General features: G+C 36.4%; 1 protein-coding gene across 6 annotated transcripts in view; it reads left to right on the top strand.

Annotated features, from left to right (window-relative positions):
• The window catches only part of LOC107678285 (membrane-associated guanylate kinase, WW and PDZ domain-containing protein 2-like), a 114065-nt gene that overhangs the window by 78004 nt on the left and 9519 nt on the right, over positions 1 to 26542 (top strand). For 2 of the 6 annotated variants that reach the window (XM_016473496.1, XM_016473499.1), the window contains exons 7-15: positions 8401 to 8458; positions 8594 to 8715; positions 8913 to 9095; positions 14053 to 14561; positions 15015 to 15183; positions 15355 to 15477; positions 21337 to 21368; positions 23782 to 23959; positions 25484 to 25599. In XM_016473496.1, the coding sequence (XP_016328982.1) occupies positions 8401 to 8458; positions 8594 to 8715; positions 8913 to 9095; positions 14053 to 14561; positions 15015 to 15183; positions 15355 to 15477; positions 21337 to 21368; positions 23782 to 23959; positions 25484 to 25599 (1490 nt within the window). The remainder of the gene's footprint in view (positions 1 to 8400; positions 8459 to 8593; positions 8716 to 8912; positions 9096 to 14052; positions 14562 to 15014; positions 15184 to 15354; positions 15478 to 21336; positions 21369 to 23781; positions 23960 to 25483; positions 25600 to 26542) is intronic. The other 4 variants (XM_016473498.1, XM_016473497.1, XM_016473500.1 and 1 more) reach the window with 4 other exon arrangements.

Here is a 26542-nt window from a genome sequence, read left to right on the forward strand (position 1 = left end):
ATGGTCGATTAAGCTATTTAATTTTGGGCTGCGTGCGGCTCATGCGCAAAACACGTGCGAGCGGCTGTGAGTGACGGTGACGGTATATAAATGCATCTTCATTCATTCATAATGTACAAATTAAGCTTTTAATGTGATTTCAACTTTAAAAGTACATTAAAATAGAAACAACACAAAGTTCTTCAACATGGAAAGCAATAGAAATGTAGTAACTAAGTAATTTCCCCAGATAATTGTTTCATATCGGGCTCTGTGCTTTGCTGGGCTGCAGGACACAGGACATAGGCTATAGGCTATTCTTTCCTGCAACTTGTTAATTCGTTCCTGATTTATTAATTTGTGGCCACTGTCCAGGTTTCATTAATTTTGTTCCTTAAATAACCCATGATTTAACCAAAATGAGGGAACAAATTAATAAATCAAACTAATTCTTAATTCATGGCCATGAAATCTTTAATTTCCCTTCCCACATGTTTACCACAGTAAGACATGCGAAAACCGTGATAAAAAGTGAATGGCAATAAAATAAACCTGCGAAATTAGAGGGTGAGACGGTGAGATTTTAGGAAAAGAAACAATGCCTAAATATTACTGAATTTGTGGAAATTCGTGACCGTAGTATACCAGTCCACTCTGCTGTTAAGGACGTTTTTGCTCATGTGAAGAGGATGATCTTTTCCGTCTAGGCCTATATTCGAATGCGTGTAAAGTACTAGCCTAGTTTACATTATAAATAGTAGTTTAACATTCAAATACATTGCAAATATGGAAACATTTGGATTTGTGTCGAATGAGACATGACCGTAACCTCCAAATACATCCAGCCAAACCCGCGCTCGCTCCGTCTCGTATGCACACACGCATGCACTGTCACGATCTAATGCACTGTAAATGCCAGATTTTTAAAAACAAATAGGCCTACCGGAACGTAAAAATTCTAAATCTGACATTTTCCGGAACAGGATCCAGCAGGATCAAATTAAGTACTGGTCATAATACTCACATAAAAATGTGTTCACTGACTGCGCAGCACAGCCACACGTGCCACAGTTACATTTGGGATAATTTTATTTTAAATGCCATAATGTCAGTTGAAAACATTGCAGTTGTGTTTTAAAATACAACAACAAACACCACGAAACCATTTAAAGAGGCGCGTTCAGCGGTCTCCGTGACGGGATAGGAAACAGTCAACAAAGTAAAATGATCTCAAGCGTACCATTCTAAATGGTTGCTAGGATGTTGTTAGGCAGTTTACATTTACATTTAGATTTAGACATTTAGCAGACGCTTTTATCCAAAGCGACTTACAACGACTTACTTAGTTTCTAGGGCATTCTGAATGCCTTTTCTGAATGAGCATTTTAGGTAATTGTTATGGTGTTCTTTGTGGTTGGTAGGACATTCTATGAATTTACACTTGCTTGGACATTGTTTGCTGGTTGCTAAGGAGTTCTGAGTAGTTGCCAGGGGAGTGCTAGAAGTTTGCTAGGTGTTCTGAGTAAGGATGCTCCGATCAGGATTTTTGCAGCCGATACTGAGTACCGATTTCTTGTCATGGTGATCAGCCGATACCGATGCCGATTCTGATGCTTCAAGCTTTATATAGACAGGTTCATCGGGCGCACGCACCTGGCCAAAGTTAACTTCCGGTCTGTGTTTGTTTATCAGTCTGGCTATGGCGCCGGCTACAAACACAGTTAAAGTTAAGGTGATGAGTAGACTGAAGTTGGGCTCAGGTGGTTGTGCTGTGGGATGTGTTTCCCATACATTTATTTATTTGTGGCACTCGCCACAATATCAAAACTGACCGATTTTCCAAAAGGCTTCGTTGAATAAACATGAGCACGTACTGCACGTTTAAAAATCAAAACGAGGCGCGGGTGTTTTTATATCACTGTATTTCTGAAGGAAATTTTCGATGTCATTTTCATTTAATCTGGCATGTTATATGCCTGATAAAGCAGCGTTTGTGAGCTCAGCGCTGCTTTGTGTACAGCCGTTACTGGGGAAACCTCTGTCTCTCCCGCTTTATAGCACCTCCTTCTGGCAGAGAATTAATCTGCATTTTCATTTTATTTAAGTCTGTCGATTTACGCAGCAAACATTTTGCTTTTCCTATATCATGAGGTAGACGATTTCGTGTGTGTGTGTGTTCATTCACCTGATCGGGAAGTTGCAGGGACAGAAACGGTGACATTCCAGATAAAGTTTATAAGGAGTAAAGCCTGTGTTAATGCTATTGAGTAGGCTAATATGGCCAAAGAAGATATTTTGTTTTATAAACAACGTTTGACTAGTGTGATCGCTCCATACTGTGCCCGGGCGCGGTTCGTTTGGCCGTCCCTGGCTCGCTTGGAAGAGGTGGGCCAGAACACGGTTCAGTTGGGCTCAGGCGTGGTATGCATGTAGTCTGATTGCTAACCACGCCGGAGCACGAAACAACTACTATTTTGTGTGCGCTACTGTCATCATTATGAACGCATACATCTTCTATTACTACTGCTACAGTACACTTATCAATTAATTGAATTAAATCAAGTATATTTGGGATTATAACGGGTCTGGTTCTCATCTTATTGTTGAACAGTTGCAAATTTCTCTGTCAAGGTCAACTGCCTGCGTAATAATCATCTGATACGTGCAGCGCAATCAAGTGAAAATCGCTGCACGGCATAAATGATAAATCTATTAGGCAGTCTATTAGCGAAAGTGCTTTTCTTCCCATTTTTTTTCAAAACAAAATGTTGCATCGTGATTGACGTAAGCATGCTCTGGCCCGGAACATTAAAATGCAATATGAGTGCAGGTCAGTGGGGGAGTGGGGAGGGGTCGTGCTCGGTTCAAGGCGACCGTGCCTAGTGTGAGTACACCCCTAGAGTATTCTGAGTAGTTCTAAGGGCATTTCATGTGATTACTATGAGGTTGCTTGGACACTGTTTAGTGATTGCTAGGGTTCTGAAGGTTCTTGGGTGTTCAGAGTGGTTCTTAGGGGGTTCCTTGAGCATTGTTTGGTGGTGGCTATGGTGTTCTGAGTGGTTGCTAGGACATTGCTAGAAGATTGCTAGAAGATTGTGGTGTTAGTTGTATAGAGTGATTGCTAGGGTATTTCTAGGTGGTTTCTAGGGTATTCTGAGTGGTTGTTAGGGCATGTAATGACAGATCAAGCTTTGATCTCTACAAACCAAACTATCACTTTAATGAAATAATATATTTTCTTTCCCCGCTAATAAAAGATTTTATCATAAGCTAGCTACACACTGGAGAGCTGCTTTATAACAGAAAATCAAGTTGTAATTCTAACTGAAAGCGACACTGACTCTGGTTTTTCATGTTTAATACTGTAAAGCTGCTTGATTTGATCTATTGCATAAGGTCAGCTTCAGGAGCGGCTGCGTTTGCTCTGAAGCAGTGTTGCCAGATTGGATGGATGATTTCCAGCCCAAAAGCTCACAAAAACCCGCCCAAAACTTTAACTGTCAAAATAATGTGATGGAATATGTAAATCAAGGTTGATAAGGGCCATTTTTAACTCCTTAAAACAAAATAATGTTGACAAAATAACTTGCATAACGTTAGATAAATTTCCCAGGTAAACGGATTGAATCGGGGCAAATAGCCTACATTAAAGGGAATTAGGCTACTGAACATGAATAAAATATTCAAGCAGACACTGTCAAAACGGCAATCAGGAAATGCATCATTTTGAACGTCAGCAGTCAGAATAATCCAATTTAAATGCAAAAAGTGCCCAATATAAGTGATAGGAAAAAGCAACGTTGCAGGTATTTCACGTTCACGCACACACCATGACAGTCAAAACTGTCTTTCATTGATAGGCTACATACTGAATTATAATCCGACAATTTAAAAAAATTATAATAATAATAAAAATAATGCGCTTACCTTCGTGTCGCTCTATAATTTTACACAGAACTGGAAGCCTCTTGTTAAGTTAATAAAATATAAAAGACAGGACCGTATAAACCGACATATTTAGTTTCGGTTTTGATTAATTCATTCAAATGTGCTTAGATTTCGGAGTTGCAGTGATAGAGCCTTCGTGTCATCTCACTCCACAATAATTCAAGTTTTGAGAGTTGAGTCACTCTCTCACTCTTTAACTTATATTTAGGCATTGTGATTACTTGAATATAGTCACTACATTCAAAATCAGATACGTTATAACTTATCACGCTAAAAACTTGTCACTCATGAATCATAACGTCTGTCTGCTGAGCCCTAAAAACTCTAAAAATGTTTTTTTTATTGGTCTTATGAAGTATTCTAATTTGTTGAGATAGTGAATTGGTGGGTTTTTGTTAAATGTGAGCCAAAATCATCACAATTAAAAGAACCAAAGACTTCAACTACTTCAGTCTGTGTGCATTGAATTTATTTAATACACGAGTTTCACAATTTGAGTTGAATTACTGAAATAAATGAACTTTTCCACGACATTCTAATTTATTGAGATGCACCTGTATATGATTGGAAACCGCCAAACTGACCCCAAACCAGCCCAAATTTTGTCCACCCGCCCAAGCCAATTTTTACCCGCACAATCAAATTCAAAACTGCCCAATTGGGCGGGAACCCGCCCAATCTGGCAACACTGCTCTGAAGCCGCAAGCGCTGTGTCTACTTCTCTTGAATTGCATCCAGGAGAGCTGAATTACATTCTTGCGCTACAGCGCCACACTGGTCAAACTGCATTATTGCAGGCTCTTACATTAGGTCATATGAGATCAAACGACTACTCGACAACAAAAATATTTGTCGACAATTTTGCAAAAAAATGTCGACTAATCGTTTCAGCCCTAGTGGCTACCCACATGTTTAGCGGTTGCTATGGAGTGCTAGGTGGGGGTTTGTAAAGAGTTCTGAGCGTTTGCTAGGACGTGTCTAGAAGGTTGCCTAGGTGTTCTGAGTGGTTGCTATGGCATTCTTTGGTGTTTGCCAGGGTGTTCTTTATGGTTATAAAAACATTGTTTGATGGTTGCTTGGGTGTTCTGGGTCATTTCTAGGCGGTTTGCTTACTGGTCTGTAATATTGTGTTTTCTAAATATAGTTTTTAATCATCTGCCAGGTCAGTATCATAGATCTGATTGCTTAAGAATGTCATAACACACCTCTTGTCAACAAACTATGTTTTGAGGTAAATTATGTGACTTATGTTATGTGCCGAGCTATGCTAGTCTTGCGTTTGTGTGCATGTGCTTAATCTGCATGTTTAGTGCACACCGTTTATTCACACATGCATAGATGACTTCATCTGCGCGTATATGTACATGTTTAGAAGAACGCCGGCAAAAACTGCAGCATGTCCCACTGGCAATGTTTTTGATAATTACTGCGTGAGTTTGCGCATGTAGCCCATTTCTTCTTGATGTTTCAATAATGTCAAATTTGCCTGAAAAACAGCACACACAGGAAAAAGCATTTTGAATGAAGCATGTGATGACAGCCCTTTGTTGTCATGGTGATCTCGCCAGCGCTTTAATTTGTTTTGTGTCTCTCAGCCAGATAGAATTGCATGAAAGTATGTTGGCTGTAACCTTCAGGCTGCCAGACCTCCCCTCACTTACCGCTGTGTGTCCTAATTAAGCTTTGTTTTACACACTGACTGCCAGCGTGAACGGCCGGCTGGATTGTTTGGGATACGGAATCCAAATTCTGGCGCACAGGGAATGTGTTTTTAAAAGACGTCTAGACTGATTTGTGCCGTGTATTATCATATATTGCAGGCATCCCTGGGGTTATTGATTTACTGGACTGGGCTTCAGTATAATGAAAACAGTGAGGAATGTTTTCATGACATGCATGCTTTGTGCCGTGCATTAAATAGCACATTTTAAGCTTGTTACTTCTGAAGGTTTCATACACTCAGGTTCACCTTTCAACTGTTGTCGTAATTATTTATAAATATTAAATTATGGTAATACTTCACTTGAAGCCTAATTAAACAATGCGATATCTAGGCAAGGAAATTTGATTTATATAGCACATTTAATAAACAATGCTAATTCCAATTGCTTTACATAGGCATGAAAAAAAAAGTTTAAATGATGTTACATTAAAAATAATGTAACATCACATGTTTATTTAAATTGGACTAAGCAAATAAAAGAATATGAGAATAAAAGAATTAAAAATATAATATATAAATAGCCAGTAAATATATTAAGGAAGAAAAAAAAAGTAATATAATTATATTTTGTTGTTGTTGTTGTTCTTGTTGTGTGTATACACTTTATATTTATACTTGTCTATCTATCTATCTATCTATCTATCTATCTATCTATCTATCATTGTCATTTTAGTGGTTGCTATGGCATTCTTTGGTGTTTGCCAGGGTGTTCTTTATGGTTATAAAAACATTGTTTGATGGTTGCTTGGGTGTTCTGGGTCATTTCTAGGCGGTTTGCTTACTGGTCTGTAATATTGTGTTTTCTAAATATAGTTTTTAATCATCTGCCAGGTCAGTATCATAGATCTGATTGCTTAAGAATGTCATAACACACCTCTTGTCAACAAACTATGTTTTGAGGTAAATTATGTGACTTATGTTATGTGACGAGCTATGCTAGTCTTGCGTTTGTGTGCATGTGCTTAATCTGCATGTTTAGTGCACACCGTTTATTCACACATGCATAGATGACTTCATCTGCGCGTATATGTACATGTTTAGAAGAACGCCGGCAAAAACTGCAGCATGTCCCACTGGCAATGTTTTTGATAATTACTGCGTGAGTTTGCGCATGTAGCCCATTTCTTCTTGATGTTTCAATAATGTCAAATTTGCCTGAAAAACAGCACACACAGGAAAAAGCATTTTGAATGAAGCATGTGATGACAGCCCTTTGTTGTCATGGTGATCTCGCCAGCGCTTTAATTTGTTTTGTGTCTCTCAGCCAGATAGAATTGCATGAAAGTATGTTGGCTGTAACCTTCAGGCTGCCAGACCTCCCCTCACTTACCGCTGTGTGTCCTAATTAAGCTTTGTTTTACACACTGACTGCCAGCGTGAACGGCCGGCTGGATTGTTTGGGATACGGAATCCAAATTCTGGCGCACAGGGAATGTGTTTTTAAAAGACGTCTAGACTGATTTGTGCCGTGTATTATCATATATTGCAGGCATCCCTGGGGTTATTGATTTACTGGACTGGGCTTCAGTATAATGAAAACAGTGAGGAATGTTTTCATGACATGCATGCTTTGTGCCGTGCATTAAATAGCACATTTTAAGCTTGTTACTTCTGAAGGTTTCATACACTCAGGTTCACCTTTCAACTGTTGTCGTAATTATTTATAAATATTAAATTATGGTAATACTTCACTTGAAGCCTAATTAAACAATGCGATATCTAGGCAAGGAAATTTGATTTATATAGCACATTTAATAAACAATGCTAATTCCAATTGCTTTACATAGGCATGAAAAAAAAAGTTTAAATGATGTTACATTAAAAATAATGTAACATCACATGTTTATTTAAATTGGACTAAGCAAATAAAAGAATATGAGAATAAAAGAATTAAAAATATAATATATAAATAGCCAGTAAATATATTAAGGAAGAAAAAAAAAGTAATATAATTATATTTTGTTGTTGTTGTTGTTCTTGTTGTGTGTATACACTTTATATTTATACTTGTCTATCTATCTATCTATCTATCTATCTATCTATCTATCTATCATTGTCATTTTAGCATTATTTCTATACTGTTATAGTATTAATATTATTTAATACTATAATAATTAATATTATTTTTGTATTTTTAAGTTTTAATTTTTGCAGTTTTAATATTAGATTGTTTTAATAATTTGATTATTGGCTTTCGTCATTTTGATTAGTTTTATGTTTTTCTTTTTTTATTTTCTATAGATTTATAATTTAATATTTCTATTTAGTGTTCATTTATTTTTATTTAAATTTTAGTTTTAGTAACAGTAGTAAATTTTAATAATAGTAGTATTTCGACTTAACCTGTTGCCAAGGCAACATTTCTCATTTTATTTTTATTGTCTAATATATATATATATATACTTTATTTTATTTTATTTCACCTTCAATTCCATTGCCGAATTAAATTTTTTTTTACATGTATGTAGTGTATGTATACTTCATCAGTCATGTATTATATATGTATGTATTGTTATTGTTTCTCTAAAATAAGTAAAATGTGTGTGTGTGTATAAATATTTATATGTATATATATATATACACACACACACACACACATTTTAATTTTCATTATTTTAAAACAAAATTATGCAAGGAAACAGAAAATACAACCCAGACTACATTAAATATACATGCATTTCATATGCAACGGGGATAAACGACGTTTGCAACGAGGTGCCGACCATCTTATTTTTTTTTTCTTTCTACAGAACTTCCATATGGCTGGGAGAAAATAGACGACCCTATTTATGGCAGTTACTATGTTGAGTAAGTTCTTCAGAATCCTTCTTTCAAATTTTTGTCGAATCTGACCCCAAATCATCCGCGTCATGCTCTTCAATAAGTGCGCCGAGGGAGGGAGGGTCCCAGCGTGATTAAATATCTGCTCGTTCTGCCCCGCAGCCACATTAACAGAAGGACACAGTTTGAAAACCCCGTCCTAGAGGCCAAACGAAGGATCCAACAGCAACAGCAAATGCAAAGTCAAGGTCTATCGGCGTTGCCATTGCCCACAATATATAGAGGTACTGCTTTTCTCTGTGGCCCATATATGCCATCTTCACCCAGGTGGTTTTATTGGTGTTTCTCGGTTTCGGGTTGATCAGGTGTGCCCTACTTTCACGTCACTTTAGCTTGACCGAAGCACCAAAGACCATACAGTAGAGATGGCTGTGCAGTGTGCTGTGTATTCCTCTGATAGTTTGTTTATTTGTCTTCACAGAAAAGCCTCCATTTACGAGGGACGCCACACAACTCAAAGGGACGTTCCTCACCACGGTGCTGCAGAAGAGCAATATGGGATTCGGCTTCACCATCATTGGTGGGGACGAGCCGGACGAGTTCCTACAGGTCAAGAGCGTCATACCTGATGGACCTGCTGCCCAAGATGGCAAGATGAACACAGGTGAGAAGCTCAAGGTTAACATATGTTTCATGTAGTGGTTAAACGGATCGTAGTTGATCCGTGATCCGTACGGACCAAGCCCCACGGTACGGCACGCATGTGATCCGCGGATTAATTGCAAAATTTAACCATAATAGAGTATAAGTTTATCATTTGTTCGTATTTACACAAGCAAGCGAATTTTAAACAATTCCAGAGAGAAAAGGCGAAAGGGAACTCGATTCATTACTCGCGCGCTGTTCTCTACGCGCACAGCCGCACACACACGGTGCGCGAACACCGAACTGAATCCTCTTCTGAATCCTCTGAACAGACACATACACATAAAATTATGGCAAAATACCCATCTCGACAATCATTCAGGTAAACGCAGTCAGTTATATCTCAAGTGAATGAAAACAGCTGAGAAAGAAATCGGATGTGAAGTGTATCATTATATCGGATCCGTGCATCAGGTCTTAAAGGGACAGCGGCCTATAAATACTGCTGCTGTCATTAATGATCATCAAACAACAAAACAGCTGTGATAAAAATCTATATTTAATTTATACAGTGAACACTATGCAGTGTTATTTTCCCTAATTATTACATTTCTGTATTTGAATACTACCAACCTTATTTTATTTTTAACATATTCGGTTGTATTTATCTATGCTTGTAATTTGTGCATTTGTTCTTATTTTTACTGGCTGTTCTCTTGTCTCTTTAATCATGTTTAAACTTCCTTAGTTAATCTAGTAGTATTTGCTGTGGTATCAAAGAAGTACTTCGCTTTAAGTAATAAATGGAAAGCAAGTAATATTTTTATTTTCTTGCTGATCCGAAAAATGATCCGATCCGTGGGTCAAAAACCGTAATGTGATCCGAATCGTGAGATTTGTGATCCGTTGAACCACTAGTTTCATGTTCAATGTGTTAATAATCTTGTATCATTCTTTATGTTTAAGTTTATGCTCTATTCTTGCAGAAGGTTGAATTTACATAATTTATGTAGTTGTTTTGATGTCAAGTGATTTATTCATATATATAAATATTATATATAACTATATTATTTATACTATTAACCCTTATAATTTAATATATTGTGATATTGTTTTGTTGTTATAACATTGTATGTATGTGTATGTGTAACTATATTATAAAATATTGTAAAATATATATATATGTATATATACTTGTAATATTCTATTTAACTATGTATAATATAATATAATATTATGTATTATATTAATATTATCTATTAATATAAAATATAATTTATATTTATTTTAAAATATACAATTTAAAATGATTTAAACAATTATTTTTAAATATATGCATCAAATTAATATTGTTTTATTGTCATTTTTTAATATAACAATATTGTTATATAATAATTGTATTATTATATAATATGTATAATAATGTGTAATATATAATATAATATGTTTCATCCACCATCTTGGGTAATGTTATTCCACTGATCTTGTCGTAGTGCATTCTGGGATTGGCCAAATGTTGGCCAATTAATCACCATAGTCAATATATATCAACTTATATAACTAGTTCACGTTCAGGTTAACTTTATTATTATTTATTTATTATATATATATTATTTATTTATGAATTTATCTGAGAGATATAAAATATAAAATCAATTCAGTGACACCTTTCCATTTTATTACCAATGATTGTCATGCCAACCATAGTTACTGTTTCTAAGGAAAACAAATAATGCCTGCAGGCCTAATTTTCCAGTTTCACTGGACTGTTTAGAATTATGAATTTAAAATTATGCCCGCTTTTAATACACTGGCCCTTATCGATATATATGCAGTGTTGAGCGGTGACCTCAGATCTCAGGAGAAAACCCTCAGTGTACAGGCTAGGAAACATCATTATCTCTGTAGCCAACGCTTGACAACAGTCCCTATAGCTTGCACAGAGCTAGCGCAAGGCCACGCTTGTCGCAGTGTGGTTTTCTGTGATGAAAGAGCGTCTTTGAGTGAGTCATCACAGGCTGACGCCATAGGCTTATTTGCTGCTTTTTCATAAGTTCTCTATTCCCATGTAGAGGAACTCTTAACCTAGTATGGGAAACTTGCGTCCTCGATACGACTCTACCTTTCTGGATGGCTTGTTCATTTCCTTGATCATGTGTTAACTTTGGAAGTGTATCACATATGTAAGTTCTGAAGATGACATCACTTCCCAAGGCCCTAACAGATAATGATGCTGGCAGTGACTTTATTTGCATATGCCTCCAGCTAGCGTTGCAATTTGGGCTTTGGTGGGATCTTGTGTGTTTTATCTGCTTTTGATGGGGGGAACGGGGTCCTTTTATAGACGTCCTACTCTATTCCGCACACACATACACAGTTGGCTTGATTCAATAGTTTTAACAGGCCTCAGGTTGCCTTTATTACTGAGAAGCCTCATTATCGGCCAGCTTTGCTGATAGCTTGCTCGGTTGGTGTCTACAACTGTCTGCACTAATGCAATAAAACCTTTTGTGACTTTAATCTGAAATTATATGATTTAGTAAACATTCGGTTCAAAGAATGTCTATTTTATTAACCCTGAGGATGTGTGTCTTTAAACATGACATAATAGCTCTGTTCCAGCACCTAGTGAGCTGTCTTGCTGTCTACTGTCACATTAACAAAATTATGGCAAAATGTTGCAGGAGAAAATAAGGTCCATTGGTTATTGTAAATAAGAACAGCTCACACAGAAGTTGCTTTAAAATCAAGGAGCTGTCAAAACGTCAAATTGCAACAAACTTGAACCCGTCACAAAAAATTTTGCCGTTATGCAGAATTCCAGCAAAATTCCAATAGGATTCCTATTTAAATGACTGGATTTTGCCCACGAAAATTTGTCCGAACATTGGTAAATGTGATCGCACCTTTCACACCAAGGACAATACTTAGAAATATACAGTTTTAATAATTCTTCTAGTTCTTTAAGAATAGGGAAGTCCACACCATAACTACTAAATAATGATAACGACACGATAACAATTCCTTACGAAAATTAACCATGGGTTTACTACAAATAAAACCAAAAAACCATGGTTACTATAGTTAAACTATGGTAACCACAAATTAAAGGGTTACTCCACCCCAAAATGAAAATGGTCATTAATCACTTACCCCCATGTCGTTCCAAACCCGTAAAAGCTTCGTTCGTCTTCGGAACACAATTTAAGATATTTTGGATGAAAACCAGGAGGCTTGTGACTGTCCCATTGACTGCCAAGTAAATAACACTGTCAAGGTCCAGAAAAGTATGAAAGACATCGTCAAAATAGTCCATTTGCCATCAGTGGTTCAATCTGAATTTCATGAAGCGATAAGAATACTTTTTGTATGCAAAGAAAACAAAAATAATGACTTTATTCAACAATTCGTCTCCTCCGCGTCACCGTAGCGCCATTTATGAGAGTATCCACTAAACGCAAACTGCGCATGCTGTTCTGTGTCAGCCGCACCACACTGATACGCTGTTTTCGTTGAAATCAAAACGTAAATAAACGTAGAAAACGTATCCGTGTGGTGCGGCTGGTCGCTCATGTCACCAGAGTTAAACTTTCTTTGAAAATGAATGACATACAGTCAGTGGTGTATAAAGTACCTGAAAGCCATACTCAAGTAAAAGTACAGATATCTTACCAGAAAAGGACTTTGGTAGAAGTTGAAGTCACCGTTTAGAATATTACTTGAGTAAAAGTCTTAAAGTATGTGATATTTATTGTACTTAAGTACGAAAAGTATTTTTTAAATCTTAAACATACTTAAGTATTGAAAGCAAATGTACAAGTAAATGCAAAATGGAAAAGAAGCAAATAAATATATATATAAAAATTTTCATACACAGCTTGAGTAGCAAGATTGTGTTCAGTTTTAACTCTTTCTTCCATTTTGTATTTTTGGGTAAGAATAAGAAGCACTTCATCTTAGTGTCTGTGACTAAAAAAATAGTCGAAATGTGAAATTAAAACCACCAGTAGGTGACAGCAAGTGACTGTTAAAGAGTGAGTCATTCATTCAACCGATTAATTCAAACGACTGATTCATTCAGAATCAAAGCAAAATTAAGCAAAATCAAGCAATATTACGTCTAAAATGTAAGTCACTTATTGTTTTACTGAACTTGTATAAAATGATTATTAAATATGTTCATGCTGATATCTGCAGAAAAACGGTACTCTTTGTGTGATATAGATCAAGTTAACTATATTGAATTATATAAATATAAAAAGCATACAGAAGCATTTTTGCCGTCTATAATATAGAATGCCTTGAATTTTGTGTTGCGTGCACTCCGTGTGTGATTTGGCGATACACTTGATAATGTCAGATCGCACATCATTTACAACAACAACACTTGCCATATTATCGCAGACGATGCTGTATCGCACACCCCAGACTCGACTTGAGTGGAAAATGAATCATCCGCGGTTGTGCACGCATTTGTTTGCACATGAGCATGAGTCTAACTTGCAAACGCCAAACCACTGATTCGTCAAACCTGCTTTCCTGCAGTCCGTGTTCTTCTGACTTCTGACTATTTTGTTGTAAGTAACGAATATGCTTCGGGGAAATGTATCGGAGTAAAAGTATACATTTTAATTAGGAAATGTAGTGGAGTAAAAGTAAAAGTTGGCTGAAATATAAAAACTCAAGTAAAGTACAGATACTCCCAAAAAATACTTAAGTACTGTAATGAAGTATTATTACTTCGTTACATTACACCACTGCATACAGTAACTGCAAACCACTCAATATGAACATCCGTTCAGAAATCAGCATAATATTGTTTCGTAAGAGAGCCGATATCCTTAATAATTAAGCTAATTTCTGTACCTACGCACTGAGCGAGTGGTAGATGTGAGAGTCATGACATAATGCCCTTTGGAGTATGACGCTTCATATTTTGTTTAGTCCTCTCATTTTTTTCATTATTTCTTCATCAGGTGATGTGATCGTCTACATCAATGACATCTGTGTTTTGGGCACCACCCATTCTGATGTGGTGAAGCTTTTCCAGTCAGTCCCCATTGGCCAGAGCGTCACCCTGGTGCTGTGTCGAGGTTACCCTCTCCCTTATGACCCAGAAGACCCCTCCGCTAGCTCCTCCATGCCCCCTGTGGGCCTAGTGGATCACCCGTTGCTGCTCAATGGAAGGAACAACTATGAAAATTACATGGAGTACATGTCTTTGACTGGCCGCTTAATACCCGAACACGGCGAGGGCCTTACCCCACATCCCCATCCTGGAGACACACACCTGGACGGCTCGCAGCCTCCATCCCTGACCACACCGGGACCCCCACCTGATGACAGCGTCTCCATGGCCTCATCCTCAGGAGCAACTGCCGGGGCTCAAGTGGCCCCTGAGCTTCTGAGTCTCACTATAACCAAAGGTGCAGAGGGTTTCGGGTTCACCATAGCGGACAGTCCCACAGGGCAAAGAGTCAAACAGGTGTGCTGATATCCATGTTACTCTTTGAACAAGCATTTTAATGTGGGGGGTCTCAAACTCAAATTAAGTAGTATGTATATATAAAAAAATGGAAAAAATCTAATCTATCTATCTATCTATCTATCTAAATATGTCATTTGTTGTTATTTTAGAAAACAAATATATATATTTTTTGTAAAATAATAAGTAATAATATATTTATATATATATATATAGTATTATAGTATTAGTTATTGTAATTTAATTATTTTATTGTTATTTTAATATATAAATAAATAAATAAGGCTACTGTTTTACTTAACATAATGGTCAAACCAAAATTCAAAAAAAGTGAAAATTCATTTGTAGGCTGTATTTATGGATATTACATGGTTATATGTTCTGTCTTAATGCTTAAATGCACATTTGCCAAGCACGATATGTGTCATAACTGTTTCTGTACGTTTCGATCAGGTTCTGGAGCCGCAGGGTTGTCCGGGGTTATGTGAAGGAGATTTGATGGTGGAGATTAATCAGAAGGGTCTCCAGGGACTCAACCACACACAGGTGGTGCAGCTGCTCAAGGACTGTCCAGTGGGAAGAGAGGCTACGCTTGTCATTCAGAGAGGAGCAGCAGCAGCAGGTGCGCACATTTCCACCCTTCATTTTTAAAACCAAGTTCGTCAGAAACTTGATGAAGGTTGCCTGAAATCTACGTCAGACCTTGGCAAAGTACAGTGTTCACTGAAAAATGAAAATTCTGTCAATGTTTACTCACCCTGTATGTCTCTTTTCTTTCTATTGAACAAAACAGGAGAAATTTTGAGGAATGTGTACACTGCACTTTGCAATACAACGATTGCACATAGCGACCAAGGGCTGTCCAAAGCATCACAACCTGCATGTTCCAAGTCTTCTGAAGCCATGACAGCTTTAGGTTAGAAACACACCAAAAGTCTGATTTTTATTAAAGGGGTGGTTCACTGTTTTGTTTCTAGGCTTGATTGTGTTTATGGGGTGCAATCTAACGTGTTAAAGTCCCCCTGTAGTCAAATATTTTATCCCTTAAAACTGATCTTTGATCATCCAACATAAAAAACTTGATTTTCACTACAGGGGGACTTTAATGCTTCGTTTTTAAAAAAACGCATTATTTTCTACATAATTTACCTTTATTCCACACCGCTCTGTCCCTTCTCTGAGAAATGCACGGATCATTTCCTTCTTTTATGAAGCCCCTCCCTCAGAAATAGGCGATGGGCTCTGATTGGTTAGCTAGCCCAGTGTGTTGTGATTGGCTAAACCGCCTCTAGTGCGTGTCTAATCGTCCCGCCCCTCACTTCAGCGGCATAACGGCGTCGTTAATATCGCTTATCGGTTTGAGCCCGATTGAGAAGCAGAACCTGTGCAAGCACGGCATTTAATGGCAGGCATATGTTTTTTGTTTGTTGTTGTCTCATACTTTTAGATACGCTGTTATTTGTAAATGCTACTGCTTATGCTAGCTTTTAATATACGGTTTTATCCTGATTAAAGCTTTAATACAGTATGGCAACTGCACGCGCGTCCATGTTTAACGCTTTTCATAGCTATGTGCAAATAAGTGTATAAATGGAACAGTTCATTGTTGGAGCTGAGCTGAATGAGAGAGAGAGAGAGAGAGATGCAGAGCGTGTGAAGAGCAGGGGAAGCGAGGAACAGTATTAAGAACCACTGCTTTAGAACATTGATTTTGAAACTTGTGAATCCATTAGAATCATTAGAAGACAGAATCACGATTCATATATGAATAGATTTTTACAGTGCACCCCTAGTTTTCTCTTCCTCTTCTCTAAAGCAGTGCCTAGCCCCCTTTGCTGCCTTTTCCCGAGGGTGGGGTTTATCTGGGTTTGTGATGTCACGAACCCGGGAAGTAACTCGTTGTAGTCCCTACCAGCCGTTTTTGTAGGCATTAAACTGCCAGAATTTTAAAAGAAGATACCTCCGTTTGCATTGAACTTTCAGCTTGTAACTTTGCAGATATTGTTTATGCTCAAACAGCATCATTACACACTAACTAACGTTAAAAAAGTGAAATCGCAATCAACCACCCCTTTAAAAAAACTGAAAATTATTATTGTGGTTAAAAGTGGTTGTTATCCAATACTTACTTTTAATACTTACATTTTCCTTAAGTTGGGCATAAACACTGATGATAATTATTTAAAGATATATCATTTTATTATACAGAATATCATTTTTGGGTGAACTTTTCCTTCAAAGTTTTGGTTGAAACGATGAAAGTAACTTTGTACACTTCAGTGCTTCAGTTTTTAGTCTTTTCTAAGCGCTCTGAACTTGCCTTAAGCTTTGATTCAGCAAGATTTCGAAATTAGAGGAGAGAAACATTCCTATTATAGACTCCTAGATGTGCTTTGCCTCACAAACTAACCAGTATATCTCAATTTGTCAGACTCAAACTGTTTTCTTTCAAAATAACTGAAGCTGATGAGCTGTTTTGGGGCAATTTTAGCAAAGCCTTCGCAGGATTGCACACTGTATCATCTCTTGGCAAGAGCTGGTGACAGTTATTAGCATATTCAGACTGGAGCCAAGCTAATCGACTAATTCCATGCGAGTCCACTTATCAGAGTGCTTAGTTTCATTAAGATGTCCATGCAGAGCATAATATTTTATCACCCTTCTTAATTAGGATATTCTTAGAATGAAAATTAATGAGGCAATTAATAGAAACAATCTTGAAGAAGGTTACAGTCTCTCCATGTGTACAGTAAATCTGATATGTGTTCTTAAGACGCTTGTCCGTTCCTCTGAACCACTATCAATCAAGTAATTATGTCCACGCTTCCTGCCAATTACGCCGTGTGTCTGTTCTCACCTCCTCTGCGTGTTTCATGACTATATCGAAGGCTATGGTCTTAAAGAACCTCTCAGTAAACACTCCAAGGCCTCTTGTAACGGAGCGAGAGACGGTCCCGCGTGACTCACTGGCTAAGTGTGAGACCATTCAGTTTCCTCCGGGCGTTCTGCCAAGAGCCCGGCCATGTTCACAGCTCTTTTCCCCAGTTCTCTAATTAAAGCACGACTCCCACACTGAGCTGTGGAGATAAACAGGCAGACGAATCAGAATGAATAGTGGCTCAAGGGGGCGGGGCGTTCAGCTAACAGGCCAATCAGAGCATGTTGCTTACCAGCAGGTAGCACTGAGGGAATACTCTGAAATAGATGCTGATTGAGGAGATGTAATTTATTCTTGGTGACGTGAAGAGTTTATATGATCATAATTTACATAAATTTACATGAATAATATCTATTTAAAGCAGTGGGATGAATGGGCAAATAAATGTCAAGACAAGCATAATTTCACACCAGAACAATGTGAGAATTGTGAATTCAAAGACGGTAAATAGTCTTTCTTTTGCGTTTTCCGCACTGTTCCCAACAACAAACTTACAGCGTGACCAGAGGCAGTTATTTATTTTAAAAGATTAATAATAATTAAAAAAAATGTTTTAAATAATTAAAATATTTGAATCAAAATTGGTTCCATTAAAAAACTGGAAAAAGATGCTGTGAATTGAAATAGAAGACAATCTGACAATATGTAAAAAATTATATATTTTTTTATTAGTGTTTAATTAGAACTAGGTATGGATGATATAGCTAAAAAAATCTCAATATTTTGTGATTTAGTATATATCTTGATATTTCTTAAATATCATCATATTTGTATAAAGGTATTACTTGACTAAAATTACTGTCTTTTTATCAGTGTTGTTATTGCAAACTAAAACTTAAAATGATTTTGAAAGTTAATTGAAATAAAGCTGATATAAAATAAAATTTTAAATTTAGGTGAAAAACTACATGAAATAATAATAATAATAATACAGTTTATTTACACTGTTAGTTTTACACTGTATGTACACTGTACACTGTGAAATAAAAAGTGCTAAAATGACTAAACCTGAAATAAACAAATTAAAGCTAAATAGAAACATTAAAAAACTAACAACAATGACAAAAGCACAAAGCAAAATTACTAAAACAAATTCAAATTAATTCAAAACATTAATAAATATTATAATAGTATTTAAATAATACTAAAATACCTCTGTTATTTTAACTAACCATTGTTGCCGATTCAAAAATGCTAAAAGTAAAAAAAATCTAGTTGAAAATAAATCAAGACTTGCTTTCCAAACTGTTTATTACTAAATGAACAAAATAAATATATATATATATATTTATTTATTTATTTATATATATTTATATATAATTTATATATTATATATATATATTTGTTTGATCAGGTTTTAATTATATGCACCATTACAACATAACATACATACAAATAAATAGCAATATATACTTACATGTAATTCTGCCAGCAAAATTATAATGAATATATATTGCAAATATTCAGTGAATTGTCCAGCCCTACTTAGGACGAGTTATTGGATTGCATTTGCACCCACGTGCATAAATGCAACTTTTGCAATAACTTCTCTACATTTATTTCTGTTGGAATCAGAAATAATCTCATTTGGCAGCAGACTGCTGAGGGAGGTAAATGCAATAAGAAATTAATTTCTTATCTCCAAATGTGCCCAGAGTACTAAAAGAATCATTAAGAAACCAGAATTGTCCTTGCAATTCCCATTTCTAATTCTTCCAGCATTTCTCTACCTTATTAGTGCAGCAGTCAGCACAAATCCACTGTCCATCTTCCTCTCTGCACTTCTTTTATGAGGATTATTGGCATCTCAGGTAGGACTGGACAGGCAGGTGTGAGGTGATAACTCCTCTGACTCCTTGTACTGTCGAAAATATCACCAGGGCCGTGGCATTTTAGCAGTGCCGACAGCTCTATTACATCCTCTTGGCTCTATTATATCGGGGTCTCAGAGAACTCGGAGCTGACAGTCACCCCGAATCCCTCATGATTCCATCTAACTCACCTTTCAGACTTCACCTGAGAGAGACGCTTGTCATGGATGAAACCCAAGGACGCACGAGGCCATTGACATGGCATTCAACTTTTAAGTTTGACTTTTTTGACAGTGTTCAAGTCTGAATACGGCAATCAAGAAATAAGAGGACAAATCCTTGAAGCCTTGCATGCAAATTGATCAAAGTTCTCTGCTTTTTGTTGTCCATATGGCTTCTGTTATGATGCGTTGGGGGAGGAAGGGGACTTGTGGAGTGCCACGACTGTGCGTATTTGCCCGAGGCTTTATGTTTAGCCCTTCACTTCCAAGTCGTGTCCTGGTCATATAGCATTTGATGTAATCCTGTTAGTTTAAGTAGGCATAAAAATGCCTTGCTCCCCTACAAATACTCACATACACATACCCAGATGTACAGGCCACACACATGCATGCACATTTTTAAGCACACACAAGCACAAAGACTCACATTATAGTCTGTGCAATTGAAAGAAACAGGTCTGAGACTAGGAAATGAAAAGTCATAACTCATTATTCTCACAGTACCTCTGGCCACGGTTTAATCACATTGCAGATGAATCTTAAACAACCTTCTTCATATCACAGACAGTCATATCACAAATGCACATCATGCATTTTATTATATGTGTGGGCTAAGTATAAAACAGGATTGTGGTAGTTGTTTGCATATTGTAAAAAGTGAAATGTGTGGTTGTAACAATGCAAAGCAATTTCTACCCAGTCTGACCATTAAAATGGCTTTCTGTTAGTGTAACCTGATGTGGTTAGTATGATACGTTACTCATTATGACATAATATTTTTCATTAATAGTTTTTATTTGAAAAAAATGTTTCAGATTTAGATTTCATTATATTCCATAGATGTCATTTATACAATATTACTAATATAAACACAATATTCTTTTATCAGTTTTTTATTTCATTTTAATTAGTTACTTATTTTTCATTTGCAAAATTGTGTGAAATAAGAAAATGTATTTTGAATTTGATTTATTTTTCTGACTCCATTGACCCTTTTTAATAAAACAAGAAAAACAACAAAATTATCCCAGTGGAGTCAGAAAAATAATCTTAATATCTAATGCAAATGTTTATCTCAAAAAAGTACACAGTATGTCTATAAATAAAGTATCTTGCTATAATGGGTTTTCTGATGTATTTACTGGAATCAAAAATATCAATAATAAAAATATTTTTTTTATTATGACAGAAATACTAAGAAAATTATTTCTGTACTGTACAGATATAAAACCTCAAGCTTGAGTCACATTTAAAATGTGCTGTTATAATAATCGTAAAAATGCTAATTTTCATTTATTGTTCTTGTAAGTGATCATAATCCTAAGTGATTGTTTTGCGGGTTTTTTTTTCTGATTATCGAAATATTAATACTTAGATATTTGAATACAGATATTTTTCCGATGCGAATGAGGCCAGTGATGCTGAGTGATTCAGTAGCTACAGTGATATAGATTCAACACAAATGCTAAAAGCGTTACTGGCCATTCTTATTTCAGAATCATTCAGGACTGACTGGAAGTTGTAAAAAAAAATCTAGTTTAGTGTCTTCTGTCTCCTTTATGGTACTAAATAATGTTTGGCAGGCTCAATTTTAGTCTTTTTTTTATTTAGGATGAGTTTGGCATCTGCTCAAAGCTAATGATGTAATTACCTCACAAATAAATGCAATAAACTTTCCTCACTCAACCGCCTACAGGACAACAAAGAGAATAATGGAAGAATATTATGTGACTAAAATGAAAAACACATTATTTTACTCCTTAGATTTAATGATATTAATTGTTCTCTCTTTCTTTCTCTGTCAGGCCTCTACACACCCTGGGATCCCACAAAACAGGTAAATGATTTGAAATATTTGCTTTCTCAAACTACTATTTGTTTTTGCATGTTCTTAACCTGACACCTGCTGTAACTTCAAAGGGTTGTAAAGTAAGGCTTCAGTACAGATTCAACCACATGACATTCGGTTCCATTAACAGTTCTCGCACATGCTTTCTTCCACTGATGTGGCTGGAACGCGTTTAAATACTTGGACATTTCCTGCACTACTTATTCAGTGGCACTGAACAAAACAGACAGAGCAAGCAGAGTAGTCAGATTCCTGAATGAATGACTCTTCTAAACCAAGCTGATCTTATAAAAATATGTAGATATTTTCCAAGGTGGTGATTTCGTATGAATCTGTATTATGTGATTCGTATGAAAACATCATGTGAATTAACCAACCCATTTGCCAAACGTAAAATAGTTACAAATTGCCATGATGAATCAAACACTTACAGCGCAGCCTGAGTTGTCGGATATCTGTACAAATAACTCTTCTGAGCCAACATCTCAGCTTATAAGAAAACATAACTATTTTTCAAGGTACCTAACAGTACGCGTGCGCTGTTAGGCATGTTTTGTGCCGTTGATCGTTGTCGTCATCCTTAATAAATAAAACATTTATTCATGCTTGGGTGTCGGCTGTGAATCCAGTGGAGAGGAATCCCCCACCACTAACTGCAAACTGGCATTCAGATCTGCCTCCATTTTGTTTGCAACGCCCCACCTTCCAACGATCCAATCAATTCCCGAAGGACGAAATCAAGTCCCGCCCTCTCATTTCAGATGCCGTTTCACTCGGATATACTGTACGTCACAGTAGAGAAGAAAAGACAATCGCAACTTCCGTTTCATGCCGACTTTAACAGCAAAAAACAAAGATTTTAGAGCACTCGCGCGATTAGACTGACAGGGTAGCTGATTTGGTGGTTGCCTAGCAACATAAAAAACGCAGCGCACTGCTCTTTTGTTTTTTTTTAAAGTCACCAAAAAAAGGCAATGCGAAGCGCCTCGCGGTTTCAGACCTAAAAAACGTGTTCGGTGGGATCGGGGCCTCATGCTGCATTTAAGTCCTCCTGGGACGTTCGTACTTACGAGTTGACAAGTCGTAATTACGACGTCAGGTGCGTTCAAGTCAGTTTAGTCGGCACAAGATGGCGGTGTACCTTCTTTTAATAAATTACAAGAAAATACAACAGAGGCTGCATTTTTTTACTTGGATTTCAGCTGCGTAACAAGAACATGACCAATTTAAGTTTATAGGACAACTAAACTATCAATTTAAACAAAAATTTACCGTCAACTACAGACGTTGCATCCATCGATTCCGCCATGTTTCTCATTGACACGCCCCCAACTCGGAAACTCAGGGCTTAACATTTTTTTTGAGTTTCCCACTCGTAATAACGACTTTGTGGTGGCGTTCATGTGCGTTCAACTCGTAAATACGATCTATCCGACATGACTTGAACGCACCATAAGACTGGTTTTGTGGTCCAGGGTCACATATTTCAGTAAACATTTATTTTATTTGAAGTAACAGTTTTAGTTAACTATAATAATCCTAGTTACAAAATATATATAATTTTTAATAATTATGTAATTTATCTAATGAATAAATAATATGTATGTTTTTTTATTTTGTAATAAAAAATGAGCAGTTAACAGTTTAGCGGCCATTAAACAAAAATATTTGTCTGCATGATTGTTTTCTGATTGGCCAATCAGAATCAAGTATTCCAGCAAGACATTTAATACAACGGGGATATTTAGCAGAATATCCAGGCTGCGCTTGTCACTATCCCACAACAAAGGAATGCTCCACAGTGTTTTTAGTCCACTTGTATAATCTTAGTTTTACATGTCTTGATTGCATTGCGGATCTACAAATGCTGTTTGCGAAACTAAATGGACTGTACATCTCAGGTTAAGTTTCTTGTAAAGTAATCCATCGTTTAATTTAGCACATTTAGGTATTTATAGAACTGGCTGTGATATCTAATTTCATGTGAGTTCACTTTCATCCCGGTGTGAGATACATCATTTTCAAGAAGCCGCCCAGTTCGGCTGGACTCAGGGCTCGTAATGGAATTGGCACGTTAAGCAGAGAGCTGCAGGTGAAATGAACAGCTCACAGGAAATAGGATCCATTAGCCCCTGGGGCACATGACTGTAGCACAGATACTTTAGGCCCTCACTTAGGGCTTAATTCATTTCCCCCACTGAACCTCCAGAGAGCGACTGGACTGCTAAACTCTCTCCTTGCAGAAAGAGGACAGGAGTAATGACAGCGGTCACCTTTATGACACGCCGAATGTTCTCCTCTTGAACTTTTAAAGGATCTACATGAGAGATTTGCACTTCTTTTTGGTGCATGTATTAATATTATCCACTCAAACCAGTCTATATCTGTGTTGTCCATACAGTGGGATCCTCAAGGAAGCCCCCAGACCAGCTTGTCAGTTGCTTTGCTCCCCCATGGTGCTCCACATCCCGGCCAGCCGCTCCATCGCTCCTCTGTTCCGGACACAGAGGCCTTCCACCTGGGCAAGCCTGACCCCTATGACCTCTATGAGAAGTCACGTGCCATTTATGAAAGCAGACGTAAGTCAGAGATTTTGGTCATTTTCTAGTTGTTTATAAATAACTATATAAAATATTTCAAATATATCAGCTTAGATTTATGTGTGCGTGTGTGTGTGTGTGTGTGTTTGTATACCAGTATACAAAAGTTTTTACCTGCAGGATTGGCCACATTTAATGCATTTTTCTCCCCATATTCTCATTAATGAATTCATGTAAATAAATTCTAATTACTACTATGTAATAATTATTTACTGTATCAAAGTAAAAAAAAACAATACTGTAATACTATTATCACTGGGTTCCCACAGTCATGGAAAAGCTGGAATTTTTTGGAAAATCGGAAAGACCTAGAAATTGATAGAAATGAATAATCTTAAATCTTGGTTAGGTATTAAGCATTATGTGATGAATACACTTTTTTCTATTTCATCAGCTGGAAAGTGCTCTAGTGTGAATTATATTTGCTCACAAGCCCTACTGACCAAAAAATTGGCCAAACAGTTTAACAAAGTGAGTCATTAGCGAATTGGTCTGAATAAAAATTATTTTTACAAAAGTCATCCAATTATCACAAACAACTACTAGACTGGTCATGGAAAAGTCATGGAAATAAAAAATAAGATATTAAATAAAAATGAAATAAAATATATAAATATATTTTTAATATAGTTTAAATAATATTTTTTTTCACATTATATTAATACCAATTGGGAAGCAAAATGTGCTTCATTTTCATGAAAATAATATCACAACCAGAAAAAAATAGGCCTTGTTTTCTTCAATCTAATAATAATTTCTTATTTCTTTCTTTAAATTTGAGGTGAAATATGAGGCTCTAAAATTCTTGACAGGTTCCTTGTGACTCCTCCACATATGAGCCTAAATAAAGCATGAAGCCAGTTGATAGTACAAAGTATTTTTGAATAATTTCAGCGTTTGAAGCTCTCATTTCTCATTCACACAGAGCCAGTCCCTCGGATGCTGACAGACTCTACAGGCAAGTAGAGGAATGTGCTGCTTTCCCTTTCTTTATGTCACATAGCACATATGCTGCTACTCACACTTCAATAGTTAATTTATGGAACCCATGTGAATTTAGTGCTCTGTATTTAGCTCTCTGTCTACCATTGTACTCTTATTCTCCACTACATCAGAAAGTTCAGCACTCCAGTTTGTGAGGTGACCTACAGCTTGTGTTCAGGTTTAGGAATGGTTTGATGTTTCTGAAGAAGTCCTGCTCTTTGCTTTCATGTCAAACATGATCAATTCTTACATTTTATAGGATCGTAGCTTTCTGTTGGTGGTTGAGCAGAGACCCCCCCACATGATTGTAAAGCGCTTTGGGTGTACAACAATACACAATAAAGCGCTATATAAATGCATCATTCATTCATTCATTCATTCATTCATTCATAGAGTGGATTTTAATGTGTTGCTGTGTGGTTGCTAGGGGATTAAATATCCCTAACCAAGGAAGCACCATGAATTAAATCAAGCTTGAGTTTGGTGTGTGTGATCTAAACTGTGAATCTTGTTCCTCAGGTGTGGAGTATCAGGAAGTGGAAGTGCACCTGCTGCGTGAGAAGACTGGCTTTGGCTTTAGGATCCTGGGTGGAGACGAGGCGGTGCAGGCTGTGAGTCCGGAGGCCCGTGACAAGGCTCGTATGGGGCAGGATAAACAGATACTGGTCCATATCTGTACAGCTCCACGAGCAGCAGATGGAAACAATAATTTCCTGAAAAAATCTGAAAATCATTTCCTGCTTCCTTTAGCTACTTATACAACATTACAATAGCAAAACCATGTTTTTTGGGCATGTACCATAATAATATGGTATGTGAGTATAGTAGTTAGTTTAGAAAATTTCGGTAGTAATTATTAGAGCTGGGCTTTATGATGATGAGGGACATAGACTACCGTTTAAAAGTTGGTATTCGATAAGATTTTTTGTTATTGAAATAGGTTTCTAATGATTACCAAAGCTACATTTATTTGATCAAAAACATAGTGAAAACAGTAATATTGACAAACATTATTGTAATTTAAAACAACTGTTTCTGTTTTAATACATTTTATAAGGTAATTTATTCCTGTGATGCAAAGCTGAATTTTCATCATCATTACTCTATTAAATAATTATAATTATGCTTTGTCTTAATGTTTTTGTGAAAAACATACTTTTTCCAGGATTACTTGATGAATAGAAGGTTTAAAAAACAGCATTTATTTTAAATATATATATTTTTGTAACATTATAAATGTCTTTACTGTCACTTTAATCAATTTAATGCCTCCTTTCTGAATAAAAATATAAATTTCTTTAAAAAAAAGCTTACTGACACCATACGTACAGGCTGTTTTTGCTTATGATGACTTATGATGTGTCTGATGACATTTTATTAGATTAATTTGTTTCCATAAAACTTCAAAATAAAAATAAAAAAATTAAGTTGATTAATACACATTGCTACATGATATATATACACTGAACAAAATTATAAACGCAACACTTTTGTTTTTGCCCCCATTTTTCATGAGCTGAACTCAAAAATCTAAGACTTTTTCTATGTACACAAAAGGCCTCTCAAATTTCTCTCAAA

Source organism: Sinocyclocheilus anshuiensis, unplaced genomic scaffold, assembly GCF_001515605.1.
Source record: "Sinocyclocheilus anshuiensis isolate Anshui unplaced genomic scaffold, SAMN03320099.WGS_v1.1 scaffold1318, whole genome shotgun sequence".
NCBI lineage: Eukaryota > Metazoa > Chordata > Actinopteri > Cypriniformes > Cyprinidae > Sinocyclocheilus > Sinocyclocheilus anshuiensis.